General features: G+C 47.2%; 1 protein-coding gene across 1 annotated transcript in view; it reads left to right on the top strand.

Moving 5' to 3' along the window:
• The window catches only part of LOC129823006 (collagen alpha-1(XVIII) chain-like), a 131,276-nt gene that overhangs the window by 33,988 nt on the left and 76,435 nt on the right, over positions 1-20,853 (top strand). The window contains exon 3 of the mRNA XM_055881659.1: positions 14,194-14,741. Within this exon, the coding sequence (XP_055737634.1) occupies positions 14,194-14,741 (548 nt within the window). The remainder of the gene's footprint in view (positions 1-14,193; positions 14,742-20,853) is intronic.

Below are 20,853 nucleotides of genomic sequence, written 5' to 3'. Positions count from 1 at the left end.
TTTACAAGAGAAAAACATATTTACATTCTCTCAAGGGCTCTAGTTGGGCTTGGGCGGAAGCATGGCTGGCTGGTAAAGAAATTAGCAGGGAAAACGGTGCTTGTGTTGATACGCCTGATTAAACTTAATGAAAAATGTACTCTGTTATTAATAAACGACCAAGAGGTTTCTCCAAATAGGAATTATGCATCCCAGGAAAGTATTTCTGTTTTTGCTCCAGTAGAGGACTACGGCACAGAGAGGGTAGAAATGTCTTATTTCAGATGACCGTGGCTCCCTGCTGCCCCATCCAGTCGTCAGGTAGCCTAGTGGTTAGAGCGTTGGGCCAGTAACTGAAAGGTTGCTGGATCATCTCCCCAAGCTGACAAGGTAAAAAATGTGTCATTCTGCCCCAGAACAAGGCAGTTAAGCCATCATTGTAAATAATACTTTTTTCTTAGCTGACTTGCCTAGTTAAATAAAAATAAATACGTTCGGGGGCGACACCTCCCCAGAGTACAGTTTTAAGTCTAATTTTCATTTGTGAACATGACACACTTAACCATTGCTGGTGGGATTAAAATTCTTGAGGTCCCCTCCCTAGTACTGTAGGTAATATGTGTGTGTGTGTGTGTGTGTGTGTGTGTGTGTGTGTGTGTGTGTGTGTGTGTGTGTGTGTGTGAGACTCACTACACCTAACAGTAGATCTATCTCAAATCCAAACCATCTATCTACTCCTGTGTGGTAGAAAGCAGTGGCTCGGTGTCATCTCAGCAAATCTCTCTTGTAGTTGCATTAGCATGTATGCTAACTCAGGGCTGAGTCTCTATGAATGTTCCTCATTCATTCCCACATAAGTGCTGTAGGCCTTTGATCAAGGCTAGGGCGCTAGGCGCTTCGCTGGGCTCTAGGCTAATGCCCGTGTTGACTCCCCTCTAAGCCTGCTGCTAACAGACAGGCTTTGTGCTTACAGGAGGCCATCGCTCACCTGCCTGTGTGTCCTCACTCAGCTGGACACGCTAACGTTTACCTAGCCAGCTTGCTCCTTTTTTCATGTTTTTCAAACCGCCTGTGGCTGACATCACCCCCAAAACATGTCTGTCACTCAAAAAGCTAGACGCTGAAGTCACTGGCGACAAGCCTTTTGATCTCGTGAATTACTTCCAGGTAAATTACGCTCTTTTCAAAGTGAACACAAAACAAAGTCCCGTCATAGACTGATGCTAACGTCGTTGAGGTGTGACAAGCATTTCACTACACCCGCAATAACATCTGCTAAATATGTGTATGTGACCAATAACATTAGATTTGATTTGACATACTCCTGAAAGAGAAGCATTGTTTAACGTGGTGTAGCCAAACCATAGAGGAGGTTAAGAGTGACTGGCTTTGTTGAATTTCCTGTGTGAGCAACCAATGACAATGTTATTCCTGGCCCTACCTGTACCCCTACCACAGATTCCATCTGGCCCTACCTGTACCCCAACCACAGATTCCATCTGGCCCTACCTATACCCCTACCACAGAATCCATCTGGCCCTACCTGTACCCCAACCACAGAATCCATCTGGCCCTACCTGTACCCCTACCACAGATTCCTTCTGGCCCTACCTGTACCCTACCACAGATTCCATCTGGCCCTACCTGTACCCCAACTACAGATTCCATCTGGCCCTACCTATACCCCTACCACAGAATCCATCTGGCCCTACCTGTACCCCAACCACAGAATCCATCTGGCCCTACCTGTACCCCTACCACAGAATCCATCTGGCCCTACCTGTACCCCAACCACAGAATCCATCTGGCCCTACCTATACCCCTACCACAGAATCCATCTGGCCCTACCTGTACCCCTACCACAGAATCCATCTGGCCCTACCTGTACCCCTACCACAGAATCCATCTGGCCCTACCTGTACCCCTACCACAGAATCCATCTGGCCCTACCTGTACCCCTACCACAGATTCCATCTGGCCCTACCTGTACCCCAACCACAGAATCCATCTGGCCCTACCTGTACCCCTACCACAGATTCCATCTGGCCCTACCTGTACCCCAACCACAGAATCCATCTGGCCCTACCTGTACCCCTACCACAGATTCCATCTGGCCCTACCTGTACCCCTACCACAGAATCCATCTGGCCCTACCTGTACCCCAACCACAGAATCCATCTGGCCCTACCTGTACCCCTACCACAGAATCCATCTGGCCCTACCTGTACCCCTACCACAGAATCCATCTGGCCCTACCTGTACCCCTACCACAGAATCCATCTGGCCCTACCTGTACCCCTACCACAGAATCCATCTGGCCCTACCTGTACCCCTACCACAGATTCCATCTGGCCCTACCTGTACCCCTACCACAGAATCCATCTGGCCCTACCTGTACCCCTATCACAGAATCCATCTGGCCCTACCTATACCCCTACCACAGAATCCATCTGGCCCTACTTGTACCCCTACCGCAGAATCCATCTGGCCCTACCTGTACCCCTACCACAGAATCCATCTGGCCCTACCTGTACCCCTACCACAGATTCCATCTGGCCCTACCTGTACCCCTACCACAGGATCCATCTGGCCGTACCTGTACCCTTAACGCAGATTCCATCTGGCCCCACCTGTACCCTTACCGCAGATTCCATCTGGCCCCACCTGTACCCTTACCGCAGATTCCATCTGGCCCCACCTGTACCCCTACCACAGATTCCATCTGGCCCCACCTGTACTGGCCCCACCTGTACCCTACCAATAATGTCATATCAGACTGGGATTAAAGGGATAGCGCAAGAGTTCAGGCTATGCTCAAACCCTACTCTGAGGGTTTAATCATAGCCTACACACAGATCACTCTGCTCTGCCACATCTGGTCTCTTGGCTGTCAGCTCCGACTCGTCAACTCCCGCTCGTCAGCTCCCGCTCGTCAGCTCCCGCTCGTCAGCTCCCGCTCAGCCCAGTCAAACCTATTCTCTGTCCTGGCACCCCAATGGTGGAAGGATCTTCTCCCTGACACTAGGACAGCAGAGTCCCTGCCCATCTTCTCAAAAACATCTGTAGCCCTATCTATTCAAAGAGTATCTTAAACAAGAAATCTGTCTTATCCTTTCCCCCGCATAAAAAAAACATCAAATAATCAAATAAAGCTTGCACTTGTCTTTTCTTACTACCAGTGACTTTGATGCTAACTTCTTTACTGAGGAAAAATGTCCTTTACTACGACTATGATATGTGGTTGTCTCACCTAGCTATCTTAAGATGAATGCACTAAGTGTAACTGGGCTCCCTAGTGGAGCAGTGGTCTAAGGCACTGCATCTCAGTCGTCTAAGTCACTGCATCTCAGTGGTCTAAGTCACTGCATCTCAGTGGTCTAAGTCACTGCATCTCAGTGGTCTAAGGCACTGCATCTCAGTGGTCTAATGCACTGCATCTCAGTGGTCTAATGCACTGCATCTCAGTGGTCTAAGGCACTGCATCTCAGTGGTCTAAGGCACTGCATCTCAGTGGTCTAAGGCACTGCATCTCAGTGGTCTAAGGCACTGCATCTCAGTGGTCTAAGGCACTGCATCTCAGTGGTCTAAGGCACTGCATCTCAGTGGTCTAATGCACTGCATCTCAGTGGTCTAATGCACTGCATCTCAGTGGTCTAATGCACTGCATCTCATTGGTCTAATGCACTGCATCTCAGTGGTCTAAGGCACTGCATCTCAATGGTCTAAGGCACTGCATCTCAATGGTCTAAGGCACTGCATCTCAGTGGTCTAAGGCACTGCATCTCAGTGGTCTAAGTCACTGCATCTCAGTGGTCTAAGGCACTGCATCTCAGTGGTCTAAGGCACCCCTACATTGTCACAACACAACTGATTTTCTCAAACGCATTATTCAGAAGAAAATAAATTCCAAACCTGTTAATTGAAATGCATTCCAGGTGACTACCTCATGAAGCTGGTTGAGAAAATGCCAAGAGTGTGCAAAACTGTCATCAAGGCAAAGGGTGGCTACTTTGAAGAATCTCAAATATAAAACCTGTTTCACAATTTTTTGCTTACTACATGATTCCACATGTGTTATTTCATAGTTTTGATGTCTTCACTATTATTCTACGATGTAGAAAATAGTCATATTTAAGAAAAACCCTTGAATGAGTAAATGTGTTCAAACTTTTGACTGTTACTGTTTTATACAAAAATATTGCATTCGGAAAGTATTCATACCCCTTGACTTTTACCACATTTTGTTACGTTACAGACATATTCTGAAATAAAAAATATATTTTAAAAATGTCAAACTACACACAATAATAATGACAAAGCTTAAACAGGTTTTTAGAAAAGTTAGCAAATGTATTAAAAATAAAAAACAGAAATACCTTATTGACATAAGTATTCAGACCCGTTGCTATGAGACACGAAATTGAGCTCAGGTGCTTCCTGTTTTCATTGATCATCCTTGAGATGTTTCTACAACTTGATTGGAGTCCATCTGTTGTAAATTCAACTGATTGGACATTATTTTGAGAGGCTATATAAGGTCCCACAGTTGACAGTGCATGTCAGAGCAAAAACCAAGGCACGAGGTCGAAGTAAATGTCCGTAGAGCTCTTAGACAGGATTGTGTCGAGGCAGAGATCTGGGGAAGTGTCCCAAAAAATTCCTGCAGGATTGAAGGTCCTCAATAACACACTGGCCTCCAACATTCTTTAATGGAAGAAGTTTGGAACCTCAAGACTCTTGCTAGAGCTGGCTGCCCGGCCAAACTGAGCAATTGGGGGAGAAGGGCCTTGGTCAGACCAAGAACCCGATGGTCACTCTGACAGAAGGACAAACATCTCTGCAGCACTCCACCAATCAGGCCTTTATGGTAGAGTGGCCAGACGGAAGCCACTCCTCAGTAAAAGGCACATGACAGCTGGCTTGGAGTTTGCCAAAAAGCACCTAAAGACTCCCAGACCATGAGAAAAAATATTCTCTGGTCTGATGAAACCAAGACTGAACTCTTTGGCCTGAATGCCAAGCGTCACGTTTGGAGGAAACCTGGCACCATCCCTACGGTGAAGCATGGTGGTGGCAGCATCACGCTGTGGGGATGTTTTTCAGCAGCAGGGACTGGGAGACTAGTCAGGACTGAGGGAAAGATGAACAGAGCAAAGTACAGAGTGATCCTTGATGAAAACCTGCTCCAGAGCGGGACCTCAGACTGAGGTGAAGGTTCATCTTCTAACAGGACAATGACCCTTAGCACACAGCCTAGACAACACAGGAGTGGCTTCGGGACAAGTCTGTGAATGTCCTAGAGTGTCCCAGCCAGAGCCCGGACTTGAACCCGATCGAACATCTCTATAGAGACCTAAAAATAGCTGTGCTGCGACGCTCCCCATCCAGCCTGACAGACATTGAGAGGATCTGCAGAGAAGAACGGGAGAAACTCCCCAAATACAGGTGTGTCAAGCTTGTAGCGTCATACCCAAGAAGATTCGAGGCTGTAATCGCTGTCAAAGGTGGTTCAACAAAGTGCTGAGTAAAGGGTCTGAATACTTATGTAAATGTGATATTTCAGTTTTTGGGGGTTTTGTTTGCAAACAAATCTACAAACCAGTTTTTGCTTTGTCATCATGGGGTATTGTGTGTAGATTGATGAGGGGAAAAAACTATTTCATCCATTTTAGAATAAGGCTGTAACGTAACAAAATGTTTAAAAAGTCAAGGGGTCTGAATACTTTCCGAAGGAACTGTAGGCCAAGCTGTTCTGGCTCGTGATGGCCCAACGCCCTATTAAGACACTTTATGTTGGCGATTCCTTTATTTTGGCAGTTACCTGTATATCTACCATGTGGTGACACACACACACACAAAGGTTACACAAAGTCTCTTACGCAAGAGTTTATACTCTGCTTAAATATACAACAACAACAAAAAACGAAAGGAAATGAACATGGGACTCAGAGACGGTTGTTTTTTAAAATCTACTGGTCCTAAACCAGCATGAGTTCTGTTCCAAATCAGCTGCGGTCGACTGCCACGCACGCACGCACGCACGCACGCACACACACACACACACACCTTGAGAGAGATGACTTCCTTACTGAATTTTTTCCATTATGAACATGGCGCCCTGTTATTGAAGAGCGAAAGCAGGAATGCAGCTATCTATCTGACTCCTGGAGGTCAGGAGGTCCTTGCAGCTATCTATCTGACTCCTGGAGGTCAGGAGGTCCTTGCAGCTATCTATCTGACTCCTGGAGGTCAGGAGGTCCTTGCAGCTATCTATCTGACTCCTGGAGGTCAGGAGGTCCTTGCAGCTATCTATCTGACTCCTGGAGGTCAGGAGGTCCTTGCAGCTATCTATCTGACTCCTGGAGGTCAGGAGGTCCTTGCAGCTATCTATCTGACTCCTGGAGGTCAGGAGGTCCTTGCAGCTATCTATCTGACTCCTGGAGGTCAGGAGGTCCTTGCAGCTATCTATCTGACTCCTGGAGGTCAGGAGGTCCTTGCAGCTATCTATCTGACTCCTGGAGGTCAGGAGGTCCTTGCAGCTATCTATCTGACTCCTGGAGGTCAGGAGGTCCTTGCAGCTATCTATCTGACTCCTGGAGGTCAGGAGGTCCTTGCAGCTATCTATCTGACTCCTGGAGGTCAGGAGGTCCTTGCAGCTATCTATCTGACTCCTGGAGGTCAGGAGGTCCTTGCAGCTATCTATCTGACTCCTGGAGGTCAGGTAACGCATTATAAATGCGTTAAATGTACCCAATCCTAACTTGAGATCTGCTTAACTCGATTGTTCACACAAATCTTCCATAGACATTAATTTGCATGATATCATTGTGAAAGGTATAGTTATGCACTAATACATACATATTCATATAACCTGAACGAAGGTTAAATTTCGTTGTGAATGTTTGTTGACAGCTGTTTGTACTTTGTACTGTATGGCTTCTGGTTGGGGTTTGTACCTATGGTCACTGTTGGGACAACGTCGTCGATGCACTTTATTAATAAAGCCGGAGACTGATGTGGTAAATTCCTCAATGTTATCGAATGAATCCCGGTCACATATTCCAATCTGGGCTTGAGAAACAGTCCTGTAGCTTAGCATCCGCTTCAGCGGACCTCTTCCGTATTGAGTGCGTCACTTGCTACTTCCTGTTTGAGCAGGAAAGCGTTATGGTCTGATTTGCCAAAGGAAGGACAGGGGAGGGCCTTGTAAGTGTTTCTGTGTGTGGAATAAAGGCGATCTAGATTTTTTTTGACCTCTAGTTGCACAGGTGAAATACTAGTAAACATGAGGTAAAGCAGATTTCAGTTTCCTTGAATTAAAATCACCTGCCACGAGAAACGCCACCTCTGAATGTACATTCTCTTCCTTGCTTATGGCCCTATACAGCTCGTTGAGTGCGGTCTCAGTGACAGCATCGGTTTGTGGTGGTAAATAGACAGCTGTGAAAAATGTAGATAAATTCTCCCGGTAAATAGTATGGTCTACAGCTTATCATGAGGTATTCTAAATCAGGCGCTTAATCTGACAGATTTCATTCACCTCCATGTATGTCTCAACAACGATAGTCCGAAAAGTTAAGCTAAAGCACTAGCAGATCTAACACCATGAGGCATTTTACACAATTAACCATTTTTCAGGTCCTGAAGTATCTGGATCAGGCCCGGGAGAAAGGCTTCAGAGTGTAAACAGTCTAGTATTGAAGTGGGTCCATGGTTATTATTACTTCATTAGCTAGCTACAGTCCAGCAAATGCTGTGGTTTCACACCAACAACAAAAAAGCGAGGCAGTGTCACGACCGTCGTTGAAATAACTGCACCAAGGCGTAGCGTGAGTAGAGGTCCACATTTTATTTCTCGTGAAACTTAAAAAAACATTTACATTTAAGTCATTTAGCAGATGCTCTTATCCAGAGCGACTTACAAATTGGAAAGTTCATACATATTCATCCTGGTCCCCCCATGGGAATTGAACCCTGGTCCCCCCGTGGGAAATGAACCCACAACCCTGGCGTTGCAAGCGCCATGCTCTACCAACTGAGCCACACGGGACCACACAACAACGATATAACGATCGTGCAAAACGTAGCGCACAAAGACACTCACACAAAACAATATCCCACAACGCAGGTGGAAAATAGAACACACTAAGTATGATCCCAAATTAGAGGTAACGATTATCAGCTGCCTCTAATTAGGAACCATACACATACACCAACATAGAAATAAACACACTAGAACTCCCCCCTAGTCACGCCCTGACCTAAAACACCATAGAGAACCCCGAGGGCTCTCTATGGTCAGGGCGTGACAGGCAGCTTCCTCTGTATTTCATTTCCATCCCCAGGAGAAGGGAGAGGAGAGAGGCGGGGTTAAGAGGGACACAAGGGAGAAAATGATGATGACAGACGAACACCCCTTCGACATCGTTGCATCGTCAGCAACTTAGGAGTTGGTTGAACTTTCTAGAGTCTGGTGGTCTTAGAGCTGAAGAGTTTAGGTTATATGACCGTGTATGTGTGTGTGTGTGTGTATGTGTGTGTGTGTGTGTGTGTGTGTGTGTGTGTATATGTGTGTGTGTGTGTGTGTGTGTGTGTGTGTGTGTGTGTGTGTGTGTGTGTGTGTGTATATGTATATGTATATGTGTGTGTGTGTGTGTGTGTGTGTGTGTGTGTGTGTGTGTGTGTGTGTGTGTGTGTGTGTGTGTGTGTGTGTGTGTGTGTGTGTATATGTATATGTATATGTGTGTGTGTGTGTGTGTGTGTGTGTGTGTGTGTGTGTGTGTGTGTGTGTGTGTGTGTGTGTGTGTGTGTATATGTATATGTATATGTGTGTGTGTGTGTGTGTGTGTGTGTGTGTATATGTATATGTATATGTGTGTGTGTGTGTGTGTGTATATGTATATGTATATGTGTGTGTGTGTGTGTGTGTGTGTGTGTATATGTATATGTATATGTGTGTGTGTGTGTGTGTGTGTGTGTGTGTGTGTGTGTGTGTGTGTGTGTGTGTGTGTATATGTATATGTGTGTGTGTGTGTGTGTGTGTGTGTGTGTGTGTGTGTGTGTGTATATGTATATGTATATGTGTGTGTGTGTGTGTGTGTGTGTGTGTGTGTGTGTGTGTGTGTGTGTGTGTGTATATGTATATGTATATGTGTGTGTGTGTGTACTGTAAGTTACTGTACATACCAGTGTTTTACAGTATTATGCTACTTCCTTCGTCAGACCGTTTCTGCCAGAAGTCCAGTGATTGTTTGATGTAGAAAGGAGTCTGTGGTTTCCTGCGGCCGTGTCCAACGTCAACGTCATGATACTACTGCAGTGGGATTAGTGGTTGAGGTTTGACCGATTGGGAAACGTGGCTCAACAGGAGGGGAATAGGGAGTTACTGTAACACACACACACACATATTTACAAACACACACACACACACACACACACACACACACACACACACACACACACACACACACACACACACACACACACACAGAGAGAGAACTGATACTTACAGTAATAAAGCCTGGTCTGGCTCAGGAGAGAATGTGTTTTTAGATTCAGCCACACGGTCTGCCATCTCACTCCAAAGCTCTCTGAGGTGGGTGTCACACACGGCCCATTTCCCTCAGCGTCTGAGGGAAATTACAATTGGACTCAAATTTGATCATTTATTTGAATTGCATAACCCGAGTGAGACGAATAAGCCGCAATGTGTACATAATGAAGTAGTGCAGAGACTGTATACCTGGGCTATGTGTACAGATGAAGTAGTGCAGAGACTGTATACCTGGACTATGTGTACAGATGAAGTAGTGTAGAGACTGTATACCTGGGCTATGTGTACAGATGAAGTAGGGCAGAGGCTGTATACCTGGGCTATGTGTACAGATGAAGTAGTGCAGAGACTGTATACCTGGGCTATGTGTACAGATGAAGTAGTGCAGAGACTATATACCTGGGCTATGTGTACAGATGAAGTAGTGCAGAGACTGTATACCTGGGCTATGTGTACAGATGAAGTAGTGCAGAGACTGTATACCTGGGCTATGTGTACAGATGAAGTAGTGCAGAGACTGTATACCTGGGCTATGTGTACAGATGAAGTAGTGCAGAGACTGTATACCTGGGCTATGTGTACAGATGAAGTAGTGCAGAGACTGTATACCTGGGCTATGTGTACAGATGGCAACAGTGTAGTTCCTGCCAAAACAATGCAGTGCTCTGAGTGCAGGCCACATTCCACACTCCTCGAAACGCAACAACCCACTTAGGAAATGACCCAGAGAGAGTTTCTGAAGTGGACTGATGACCACTTAGAGAGAAAACACTCATGGATTAACACACACATTAATACAAACACACACGGTGCACACACGCACATACATGCACACACACGAAGCACACACACACACACACACACACACACACACACACACACACACACACACACACACACACGATGCACACACATGCATACGATGCGCACACACGCACATACATGCACACACACACATACACACATGATGCCATGCACTCACATGGCTAATAAGCAACATGTGCAGATCCTAAGCTTCCATTACGCAACGCCCAGAGACTCCTCCTCTCAGAGACTGATCCTGTCAGAGACTGTTCCTCTCTGAGACTGATCCTGTCAGAGACTCCTCCTCTCAGAGACTGCTCCTCTCAGAGACTGCTCCTCTCAGAGACTGCTCTTCTCAGAGACTCCTCCTCTCAGAGACTGTTCCTCTCAGAGACTCCTCCTCTCAAAGACTGATCCTCTCAGAGACTGCTCCTCTCAGAGACTGCTCCTCAGAGACTGCTCCTCAGAGACTCCTCCTCTCAGAGACTCCTCCTCTCAAAGACTGCTCCTCTCAGAGACTGCTCCTCTCAGAGACTGCTCCTCAAAGACTGCTCCTCTCAGAGACTCCTCCTCTCTGAGACTCCTCCTCTCAAAGACTGCTCCTCTCAAAGACTGCTCCTCTCTGAGACTGCTCCTCTCAGAGACTGCTCCTCTCTGAGACTGCTCCTCTCTGAGACTGCTCCTCTCAAAGACTGCTCCTCTCAAAGACTGCTCCTCTCAAAGACTGCTCCTCTCAAAGACTGCACCTCTCTGAGACTGCTCCTCTCTGAGACTCCTCCTCTCTGAGACTCCTCCTCACTGAGACTGCTCCTCTCTGAGACTCCTCCTCTCTGAGACTCCTCCTCGCTGAGACTGCTCCTCGCTAAGACTCCTCCCAGACACCCTCTAACGAATCAGTGGGGTGTGTTAATTAACTTTTGGTCTTTACTCCATCCATGGAGAGAGACATTCTTCACTACAACAAACTTATTTATGTCCTTACCTCCAAAATGCTTATATTACTCCACAATCACTCATTGTGCTTCAATCCTGGTACGTATTATATTGTAGATTGAGACATACAGAACTTTATGCACCTTGAAATGAGTCAACTTTCAACTGAAGTGGATCTTACCCGAAGTGAAATATTTGTCCACCTGGACCAAGAAATCACTTTTATGGATATGTTTTAGTCCAGGTAGTCCTGTAACATCCTGGTCCTGTAACATCCTGGTCCTGTCACATCCTGGTCCTATCACATCCTGGTCCTGTAACATCCTGGTCCTGTCACATCCTGGTCCTGTAACATCCTGGTCCTGTCGCATCCTGGTCCTGTCACATCCTGGTCCTGTAACATCCTGGTCCTGTCGCATCCTGGTCCTGTCACATCCTGGTCCTGTAACATCCTGGTCCTGTAACATCCTGGTCCTGTAACATCCTGGTCCTGTCACATCCTGGTCCTGTAACATCCTGGTCCTGTCAAATCCTGGTCCTATCACATCCTGGTCCTGTCACATCCTGGTCCTGTCACATCCTGGTCCTGTCACATCCTGGTCCTGTCACATCCTGGTCCTGTCACATCCTGGTCCTATCACATCCTGGTCCTGTCACATCCTGGTCCTATCACATCCTGGTCCTATCACATCCTGGTCCTGTAACATCCTGGTCCTGTCACATCCTGGTCCTGTCACATCCTGGTCCTGTCACATCCTGGTCCTGTCACATCCTGGTCCTGTCGCATCCTGGTCCTGTCACATCCTGGTCCTGTCACATCCTGGTCCTGTCACATCCTGGTCCTGTCACATCCTGGTCCTGTCACATCCTGGTCCTGTAACATCCTGGTCCTGTCACATCCTGGTCCTGTCACATCCTGGTCCTGTCACATCCGGGTCCTGTCACATCCTGGTCCTGTCACATCCTAGTCCTGTAACTTCCTGGTCCTGTCACATCCTGGTCCTGTCACATCCTGGTCCTGTCACATCCTGGTCCTGTCACATCCTGGTCCTGTAACATCCTGGTCCTGTCACATCCTGGTCCTGTCACATCCTGGTCCTGTCACATCCTGGTCCTGTCACATCCTGGTCCTGTCACATCCTGGTCCTGTCACATCCTGGTCCTGTCATATCCTGGTCCTGTACAGTATGTTGTCTTGTACTGCATCATGGAAACCTGCATCTGCCAGAGAGTGCGGTGTGATGTCCCCAGCTGCTCCCCCTTTGGGCCGGTCCAGAAGCATCTGCTGTGATGTCACTGGGTGGGCGAGGAATTCCAGGTCATAGTGCCTTCAGGCCTCTGTTCCATGACACCAGTAAACAGGTGATGGTACTATCAGGCCTCTGTTCCATGACACCGGTAAACAGGTGCTAGTACTATCAGGCCTCTGTTCCATGCCACCAGTAAGCAGGTGCTAGTACTATCAGGCCTCTGTTCCATGCCACCAGTAAGCAGGTGATAGTACTATCAGGCCTCTGTTCCATGCCACCAGTAAGCAGGTGCTAGTACTATCAGGCCTCTGTTCCATGCCACCAGTAAGCAGGTGATAGTACTATCAGGCCTCTGTTCCATGCCACCAGTAAGCAGGTGATAGTACTATCAGGCCTCTGTTCCATGCCACCAGTAAACAGGTGATAGTACTATCAGGCCTCTGTTCCATGCCACCAGTAAGCAGGTGATGGTACTATCAGGCCTCTACTATCAGGTCGTTGGTCTCTGTTCCATGCCACCAGTAAACAGGTGATGGTACTATCAGGCCTCTGTTCCATGCCACCAGTAAACAGGTGATGGTACTATCAGGCCTCTGTTCCATGACACCAGTAAACAGGTGATGGTACTATCAGGCCTCTGTTCCATGCCACCAGTAAACAGGTGATGGTACTATCAGGCCTCTGTTCCATGACACCAGTAAACAGGTGATGGTACTATCAGGCCTCTGTTCCATGCCACCAGTAAACAGGTGATGGTACTATCAGGCCTCTGTTCCATGACACCAGTAAACAGGTGATGGTACTATCAGGTCGTTGGTCTCTGTTCCATGACACCAGTAAAACATGCACTCAGACCAAGGGTGAAGGTTAACTAGAGATATTGTCTTGAAGCAGCCTGAGAGCTGATGGCCAATAAAGACAGACTATCTATCTGTGTCTCTCTATGGGGAGCCTAGCGGTGTGGGATAGCCTAGCGGTGTGAGCTAGCCTAGCGGTGTGGGCTAGCCTAGCGGTGTGAGCTAGCCTAGCGGTGTGGGCTAGCCTAGCAGTGTGGGATAGCCTAGCTTGCTAAGGCCATTTTACAGGAGCAGCCTGGGCCCAGTGTATGTATTTGTCTATGCTTTCCAGATGAACAGGCCTTATCCTGCTATACCGTCTCACAAAACGGACGATTGTTCCACGGGTTCTCCCTCCTAACGGGGACCATGTGTGGTGGTGAGTGAGTGAGTGTAGTCATCTTCTTGAAACTGGGGTAGAATTGTAATCCTTTTTCTTTAACGTGAGTCCATTGAAGGGGCGAGTAATTTTGGGAAATAAAAGCATGCATGACTTGCCAGAGAAAAGGGAGTAGGTTGGGCGGCAGGTAGCCTGACAGATTTTTACCATGTCAGCTCAGGGATTTGATCCAGCAACCTTTCGGTTACTGTAACCCTGAACAAGGCAGTTAACCCACTGTTCCCTGGTAGGCCGTCATTGTAAATAAGATATTTGTTCTTAACTGGCTTGCCTAGTTAAATAATCAAAAATAAAATAGTCTGTGCAGTGAATTTTCAGACCAGTTTCTAATCAATATCAACATTCATGATGAATTAATCATGAATAGACACTTCATCAAGTCTTCCTATGTATTAATGCACTATTTATGTGATCTAATGGTATTTCTTTGTGTTTCAGAGGGGGGTTTCCAGGGCCAGATGGACCTGACGGAGCTGATCGGCGTTCCTCTCCCCCCCTCCGTCTCCTTCGTCACGGGCTTTGAGGGCTTCCCGGCCTACAGTTTCGGGCCCGATGCCAACGTGGCCCGCCTCACCAAGTCCTTCATCCCTGACCCCTTCTACCGTGACTTCACCGTGATCGTCACCGCCAAGCCCACCACGCGGCACGGCGGGGTCCTCTTCGCCATCACCGACGCCTACCAACGGGTAGTGCAGCTGGGCGTGGCGTTGAGCCCCGTGGAGGACGGGTCTCAGCAGGTGCTCCTCTACTACACTGACCCAGGGGTCGGGAGCACCCAGGAGGCAGCGAGCTTCAAACTGGCTGACCTGACAGGGAGGTGGGCCCGCTTCACGTTGACGGTGCAGGGGACGGAGGTGCGTCTCTACATGGACTGTGAGGAGTACCACCGAGTGGCCTTCCAGAGGAGCCCGGAGCCCCTCACCTTCGAGGCCAGCTCGGGCGTCTTCGTGGGCAACGCAGGTGGTACGGGGCTGGAAAGGTTTGTGGTGAGTTGACAGGTTTTTGTTTTTATCTGCTTGTGTTGTTTGTGTGTGTGTGTGTGTGGGGGGGGGAGCGGTGGCATGTTCCGCTCAGCCCAGTCCTGGCACCCCAATGGTAGAACCAGCTTCCCCCTGGAGCTAGGACAACAGAGTCCCTGCCCATCTTTTGTAAACGTCTGAAACCCTACCTCTTCGAAGAGTATCTTAAATAATCCCACAGCACCCTCACCTCAGCCCGAGAGGTGCATCATGCATTTGTCCATTTTCTCTTCATCTAAACCAGTCCTGGTCCTGGAGGGCCAAAACACTTCAGTTTTTAGTTTTCTACCTGGTATTTAATTGCACTCACCTGGTGTCCCAGGGCTACCCAGTCCTGGTCCTGGAGGGACGAAACACTTCAGTTTTTAGTTTTCTACCTGGTATTTAATTGCACTCACCTGGTGTCCCAGGGCTACCCAGTCCTGGTCCTGGAGGGCCGATAAAACTTCTGGTTTTCATCCTCTCCTGACAAGCAAAACATTTTGGAAGTAGGTCAACAATCGACTAATGAAACAAATACTAAAAGAGCATCTTTGGGTGGAATTCTGCTTTAACTAGTTTTCAGTCACACTGTGTATGTGTGACTCACTGGGGTTTGAACCCGGGTTTTCTGCAAGCCACAAGGCAGTGTTATCCTATTGACCTAAAGCCTAGGCATTACCCTGCAGTATATTTCACCCATAGATATTAAATGCTACTTCCACTCCACCCTACTAGAGCCCTGCATTGGCATGAATTTTAAGCCCGAGCCCTACCTGTGACCGTTACGTTCAGGTCCTACCCTACCCAGGCCCGATTGCTTCTGCCACATTTAAGGCCCGACCCTGTCCGAAATCAGAAATAACCTCCTCCATTAGTAAATCCATTAGCTGCTCCTCTCTGTCTGTCACTCGCTCCCTTCGCGCTGTTCACTCTGCATGCGCTCTGCTCATGGCGCTGAGTCTGTGAGTATCCATAGCAACGGAGAGATGTGAGAGAGCAGTTAGCTGTTAGCTACTTTTGTCACTCGAAACTCAAGGAACATTATTATTTTCTTTGAAATAATCTCTCCTGTCTTATATTTGACCAAGGTACTTCTGACACCATGTTATGATTTTAGTCAGATGTGACTGTACTGCGCAGCAGAGGACGAGCAAATGGCTCAGCTTCAAAATGTCAGTGATCAATTTAGTGAAGCCCGAGCCCTGCCCGTACTCTAGTTATTGATGAAATAACAGCCCCTACCCGGCCTTTAACCTCGATGTACAATATCGGGGCCAGTCGAGCAAGTAGCAGAGCTCTGCACCCTACCACTACTACTTAGATGTTGTACTAATCTAAACAGAATGGGATGAACTAATAAAGAATTGCCTGCCTCAGTTTTTAAGTGCACCAAAAAGCTATTGCCAGGCAGCTGTTTCCTTCTCATAAATTTCATTGGAGCAATGGGTTGGTAGATTCAGTGAAATACAGTTAACTTAGTCTGGAGGAGCAGGAAACTCTCTGTTCTCCCCGCCCGTTTCAACCAGCACCTGCCTATCTCTTCTCACTTACCACCCGGGATCAAAACAGACCTCTCACTGGTCAGGGAGAAATCTAAATGTCACTCTTTGTGTTCATTGCCCCCTCTTTCTTTCATCTGCCACTCTCTTTCTCCTGTCTCCCTCCTCTCTCTCTCTGTCATTAATGTCTGTCTGACTTTGTTTTCGTCTCTGTCTGTATCTCTTTTTCTCTCTCTCCCCCTCTCGATCCCCCCCCCCCTCTCCCTCGCTCTCTCTCTTTCTCTGTGTATCAATGTGTGTTGGAGGCATGGCAGTGAGGCCTCCAGCTGGTAGTGTGTTTGTGTTTTGAATCTGACATCCTGTTTCTTCCCCTGTGAGGAACACTAACAAACAGACGCAGCAGCAGTGGTGTTCCTGAAAGAGTGTGTGTGTGTGTGTGTGTGTGTGTGTGTGTGTGTGTGTGTGTGTGTGTGTGTGTGTGTGTGTGTGTGTGGGGGGGGGGGGGGGGGGGGGGGAGGCAGTCGACCGCTGCTGATTTGGAACAGAACTCATGCTGGTTTAGGAGTAGACTTCAAAAACAACCGGCTCTGAGTCCCATGTTCATTTCCTTTCGTTTTTTTGTTGTTGTTGTATATTTAAGCAGAGTTTAAACTCTTGCATAAGAGACTTTGTGTAACCCTAACGTACACAGCATATGTGTCTCTTCATCGAACCATTAATTACATCACTTATCATCACAACACTTACATGTCAGCTGTCTTGGCAACGGTCACCTGGTACAGCAGACATGGTACTCTTCAACCATACGATGTCTAGCTGGTTGCTAGTCTGTCTGCTGTAGCCGGCTTCTTGTTGTCCTTCAACCATACGATGTCTAGCTGGTTGCTAGTCTGTCTGCTGTAGCCGGCTTCTTGTTGTCCTTCAACCATACGATGTCTAGCTGGTTGCTAGTCTGTCTGCTGTAGCCGGCTTCTTGTTGTCCTTCAACCATACGATGTCTAGCTGGTTGCTAGTCTGTCTGCTGTAGCCGGCTTCTTGTTGTCCTTCAACCATACGATGTCTAGCTGGTTGCTAGTCTGTCTGCTGTAGCCGGCTTCTTGTTGTCCTGCCAAATAGTTCTGTTTTTTCCCCCACGTCATTCAACAAATGTCAAAAACATGGAGTTTTCTAAATGGTATTGGAACCGGTGGTTTGGTCAACTTACATGAAAATCAAGCTTTTTGGCGACGCACAGCAGTGGTGGGTTTGCCATCGATGTGAGAACGCATTAGCAAAAACAAAAAATAACCTCATACCTACTGTAAAATATGGTGGTGAATCTTTGATTTTATGGGGCTTTTTTGCTTCCACTGGACCTGGGGTCCTTGTTAAGGTCAAACGCATCATGAACCTTACCCAGTACCAGGACATTTTTGCCTATAATCTGATTGCCTGAAACGTTGGCTGCAAAGTGGATCTTCCAGCAATACAATAACCCCAAGCACACATTACAGAACAAAGAAATGGTCTCCAGACTTGAAACCCGTACAACATCTGTGGTTTGAATTGAAGAGGGCAGAGTCGATAAGCGCAGACGAAGGATATCACGAATCTGGAAGGATTCTGAATGGAATGGTTTAACATCCCTCCCAATTTTGTTTTAGAAAAAAATCCACCCCTGTCGACCTGATAGAAATGTGGTTGATCTTAAGAAAATGTCTCTACTAACTGTCGTTTCCATTACACGTGTTTGGGCGACGTTGCTTTTGTCGAATAAACCTGTGTCAATGCAAACTTGCCTATTGTGGATCGCATTGATATTTACAATGGGTAATTTAGCAGTGGTCGTGTTTCCTGTTTGGAAGGTTTACCGATCACAATGAGCCTGAAGTTTGATTCAACAAAATACTCTTCTTCACAAGTCTCTTCCTATTGGATGATCCATATTGATCTCAGAGGTCTAAAGTCCTCATCGCAGTGCTAGAGGCGTCAATACAGACCCGGGTTCGATCCCACAATTGGCCCAGCGTCGTCCTGGTTTGGGGAGGGTTTGGCCTCCCGGGATGTCCTTGTCCCATCGCGCTCTAGCGACTCTTTGTGGCGGACCGGACGCATGCACGCTAACTTCGGTCGCCAGCTGTACGGTGTTTCATCCAACATGTTGGTGCAGCTGGCTACCGGGTTAAGCGAGCAGTGTGTCAAGAAGCAGCCTCTCACGAGTACATACAGGAGTTGCAGCGATGGGACAAGACTGTAACTACCAATTGGGGAGAAAAAGGGGGTAAAAATGACCAAATAATATTGATCTCAGAAAAGCTCATAAAACTTTGATGGAATCAGAGCTGTTGCATGGAAACATTTGCTGTTTACCTTCAACCTCTATTTACAGCATCAGATAGACTTGATTTAGTTTACTCAGCCTCTCTTCTCCCTCCTCTCCCCTTCTGTCTTCTCCATCCCCTCCTCTCCTCTCCCCTTCTGTCTTCTCCCTCCTCTCCTCTCCCCTCCCCTTCGGTCTCCCTCCTCTCCCCTTCTGTCTTCTCCCTCCTCTCCCCTTCTGTCTTCTCCCTCCCCTCTTCTCCCTCCTCTCCCCTTCTGTCTTCTCCCTCGCCTCCTCTCCTCTCCCCTCCCCTTTTGTCTTCTCCCTCCCCTCTTCTCCCTCCTCTCCCCTTCTGTCTTCTCCCTCCCCTCCTCTCCTCTCCCCTTCTGTCTTCTCCCTCCTCTCCCCTTCTGTCTTCTCCCTCCTCTCCTCTCCTCTCCCCTCCCCTTCTGTCTTCTCCCTCCTCTCCCCTCCTGTCTTCTCCCTCCCCTCCCCTTCTGTCTTCTCCCTCCCCTCTTCTCCCTCTTCTCCCTCCTCTCCCCTTCTGTCTTCTCCCTCCTCTCCTCTCATCTCCCCTTCTGTCTTCTCCCTCCCCTCCTCTCCTCTCCCCTTCTGTCTTCTCCCTCCCCTCCTCTCCTCTCCCCTTCTGTCTTCTCCCTCCCCTCCTCTCCTCTCCCCTTCTGTCTTCTCCCTCCCCTCCTCTCCTCTCCACTTGTTTCATGAAAGATGTGTTGGATTGAAAACAGGTGTTTGTCCTCTGGATAGACCCATAAACAGATTAGTCAAACATGCCATGTGCCTTTTGCGACCCTCCTGACAGTCATTGTTAGTGTGATCTATGTGGTTATTGAGATCTATGTAGTTAGTGGGATCTATGTGGTTATTGAGATCTATGTAGTTAGTGGGATCTATGTGGTTATTGAGATCTATGAGGTTAGTGAGATCTATGTGGTTAGTGAGATCTATGAGGTTAGTGAGATCTATGTGGTTAGTGAGATCTATGAGGTTAGTGAGATCTATGTAGTTAGTGTGATCTATGAGGTTAGTGAGATCTATGAGGTTAGTGAGATCTATGTGGTTAGTGAGATCTATGTGGTTAGTGAGATCTATGTGGTTAGTGGGATCTATGTAGTTAGTGGGATCTATGTGGTTAGTGGGATCTATGTGGTTAGTGTGATCTATGAGGTTATTGAGATCTATGTGGTTAGTGAGATCTATGTGGTTAGTGAGATCTATGAGGTTAGTGAGATCTATGTGGTTAGTGAGATCTATGAGGTTAGTGAGATCTATGTAGTTAGTGAGATCTATGAGGTTAGTGAGATCTATGTAGTTAGTGAGATCTATGAGGTTAGTGAGATCTATGTGGTTTGTGAGATCTATGTGGTTAGTGAGATCTATGAGGTTAGTGAGATCTATGTAGTTAGTGTGATCTATGAGGTTAGTGAGATCTATGAGGTTAGTGAGATCTATGTGGTTAGTGAGATCTATGTGGTTAGTGAGATCTATGTGGTTAGTGGGATCTATGTAGTTAGTGTGATCTATGAGGTTAGTGGGATCTATGTGGTTAGTGTGATCTATGAGGTTATTGAGATCTATGAGGTTAGTGAGATATATGTGGTTAGTGAGATATATGTGGTTAGTGAGATCTATGAGGTTAGTGAGATCTATGTGGTTAGTAAGATCTATGAGGTTAGTGGGATCTATGATGTTAGTGAGATCTAGTAGGTTAGTGACATGTAGAGGTTAGTGAGATCTATGTTAGTGAGATCTATGAGGTTAGTGAGATCTATGTGGTTAGTGAGATCTATGTGGTTAGTGAGATCTATGTTCTGTTATAGCAGTTTAAAGGCTGCTGTCTTGAAGAGTTTTTGTCAGATTGAGGTACCTGTTACCAGATTGAGGTACCTGTTACCAGATTGAGGTACCTGTTACCAGATTGAGGTACCTGTTACCAGATTGAGGTACCTGTTACCAGATTGAGGTACCTGTTACCAGATTGAGGTACATGTTACCAGATTGAGGTACCTGTTACCAGATTGAGGTACCTGTTTCCAGATTGAGATACCTGTTACCAGATTGAGATACCTGTTACCAGATTGAGGTACCTGTTACCAGATTGAGGTACCTGTTACCAGATTGAGGTACCTGTTTCCAGATTGAGGTACCTGTTACCAGATTGAGGTACCTGTTACCATACTTGAAATATTTCCATTTCACTAAAGGGTTGTGTTGATTTGATTTGAGAGCTGGCAAATTTATACAAGTGTTAAGTGTTAATGTTCCTTAACCTCTCTCTCTC

This window comes from Salvelinus fontinalis, chromosome 25 (genome assembly GCF_029448725.1).
Source record: "Salvelinus fontinalis isolate EN_2023a chromosome 25, ASM2944872v1, whole genome shotgun sequence".
Taxonomy (NCBI): Eukaryota; Metazoa; Chordata; class Actinopteri; order Salmoniformes; family Salmonidae; genus Salvelinus; species Salvelinus fontinalis.
This window is presented reverse-complemented; position numbering and strand designations above follow the sequence as displayed.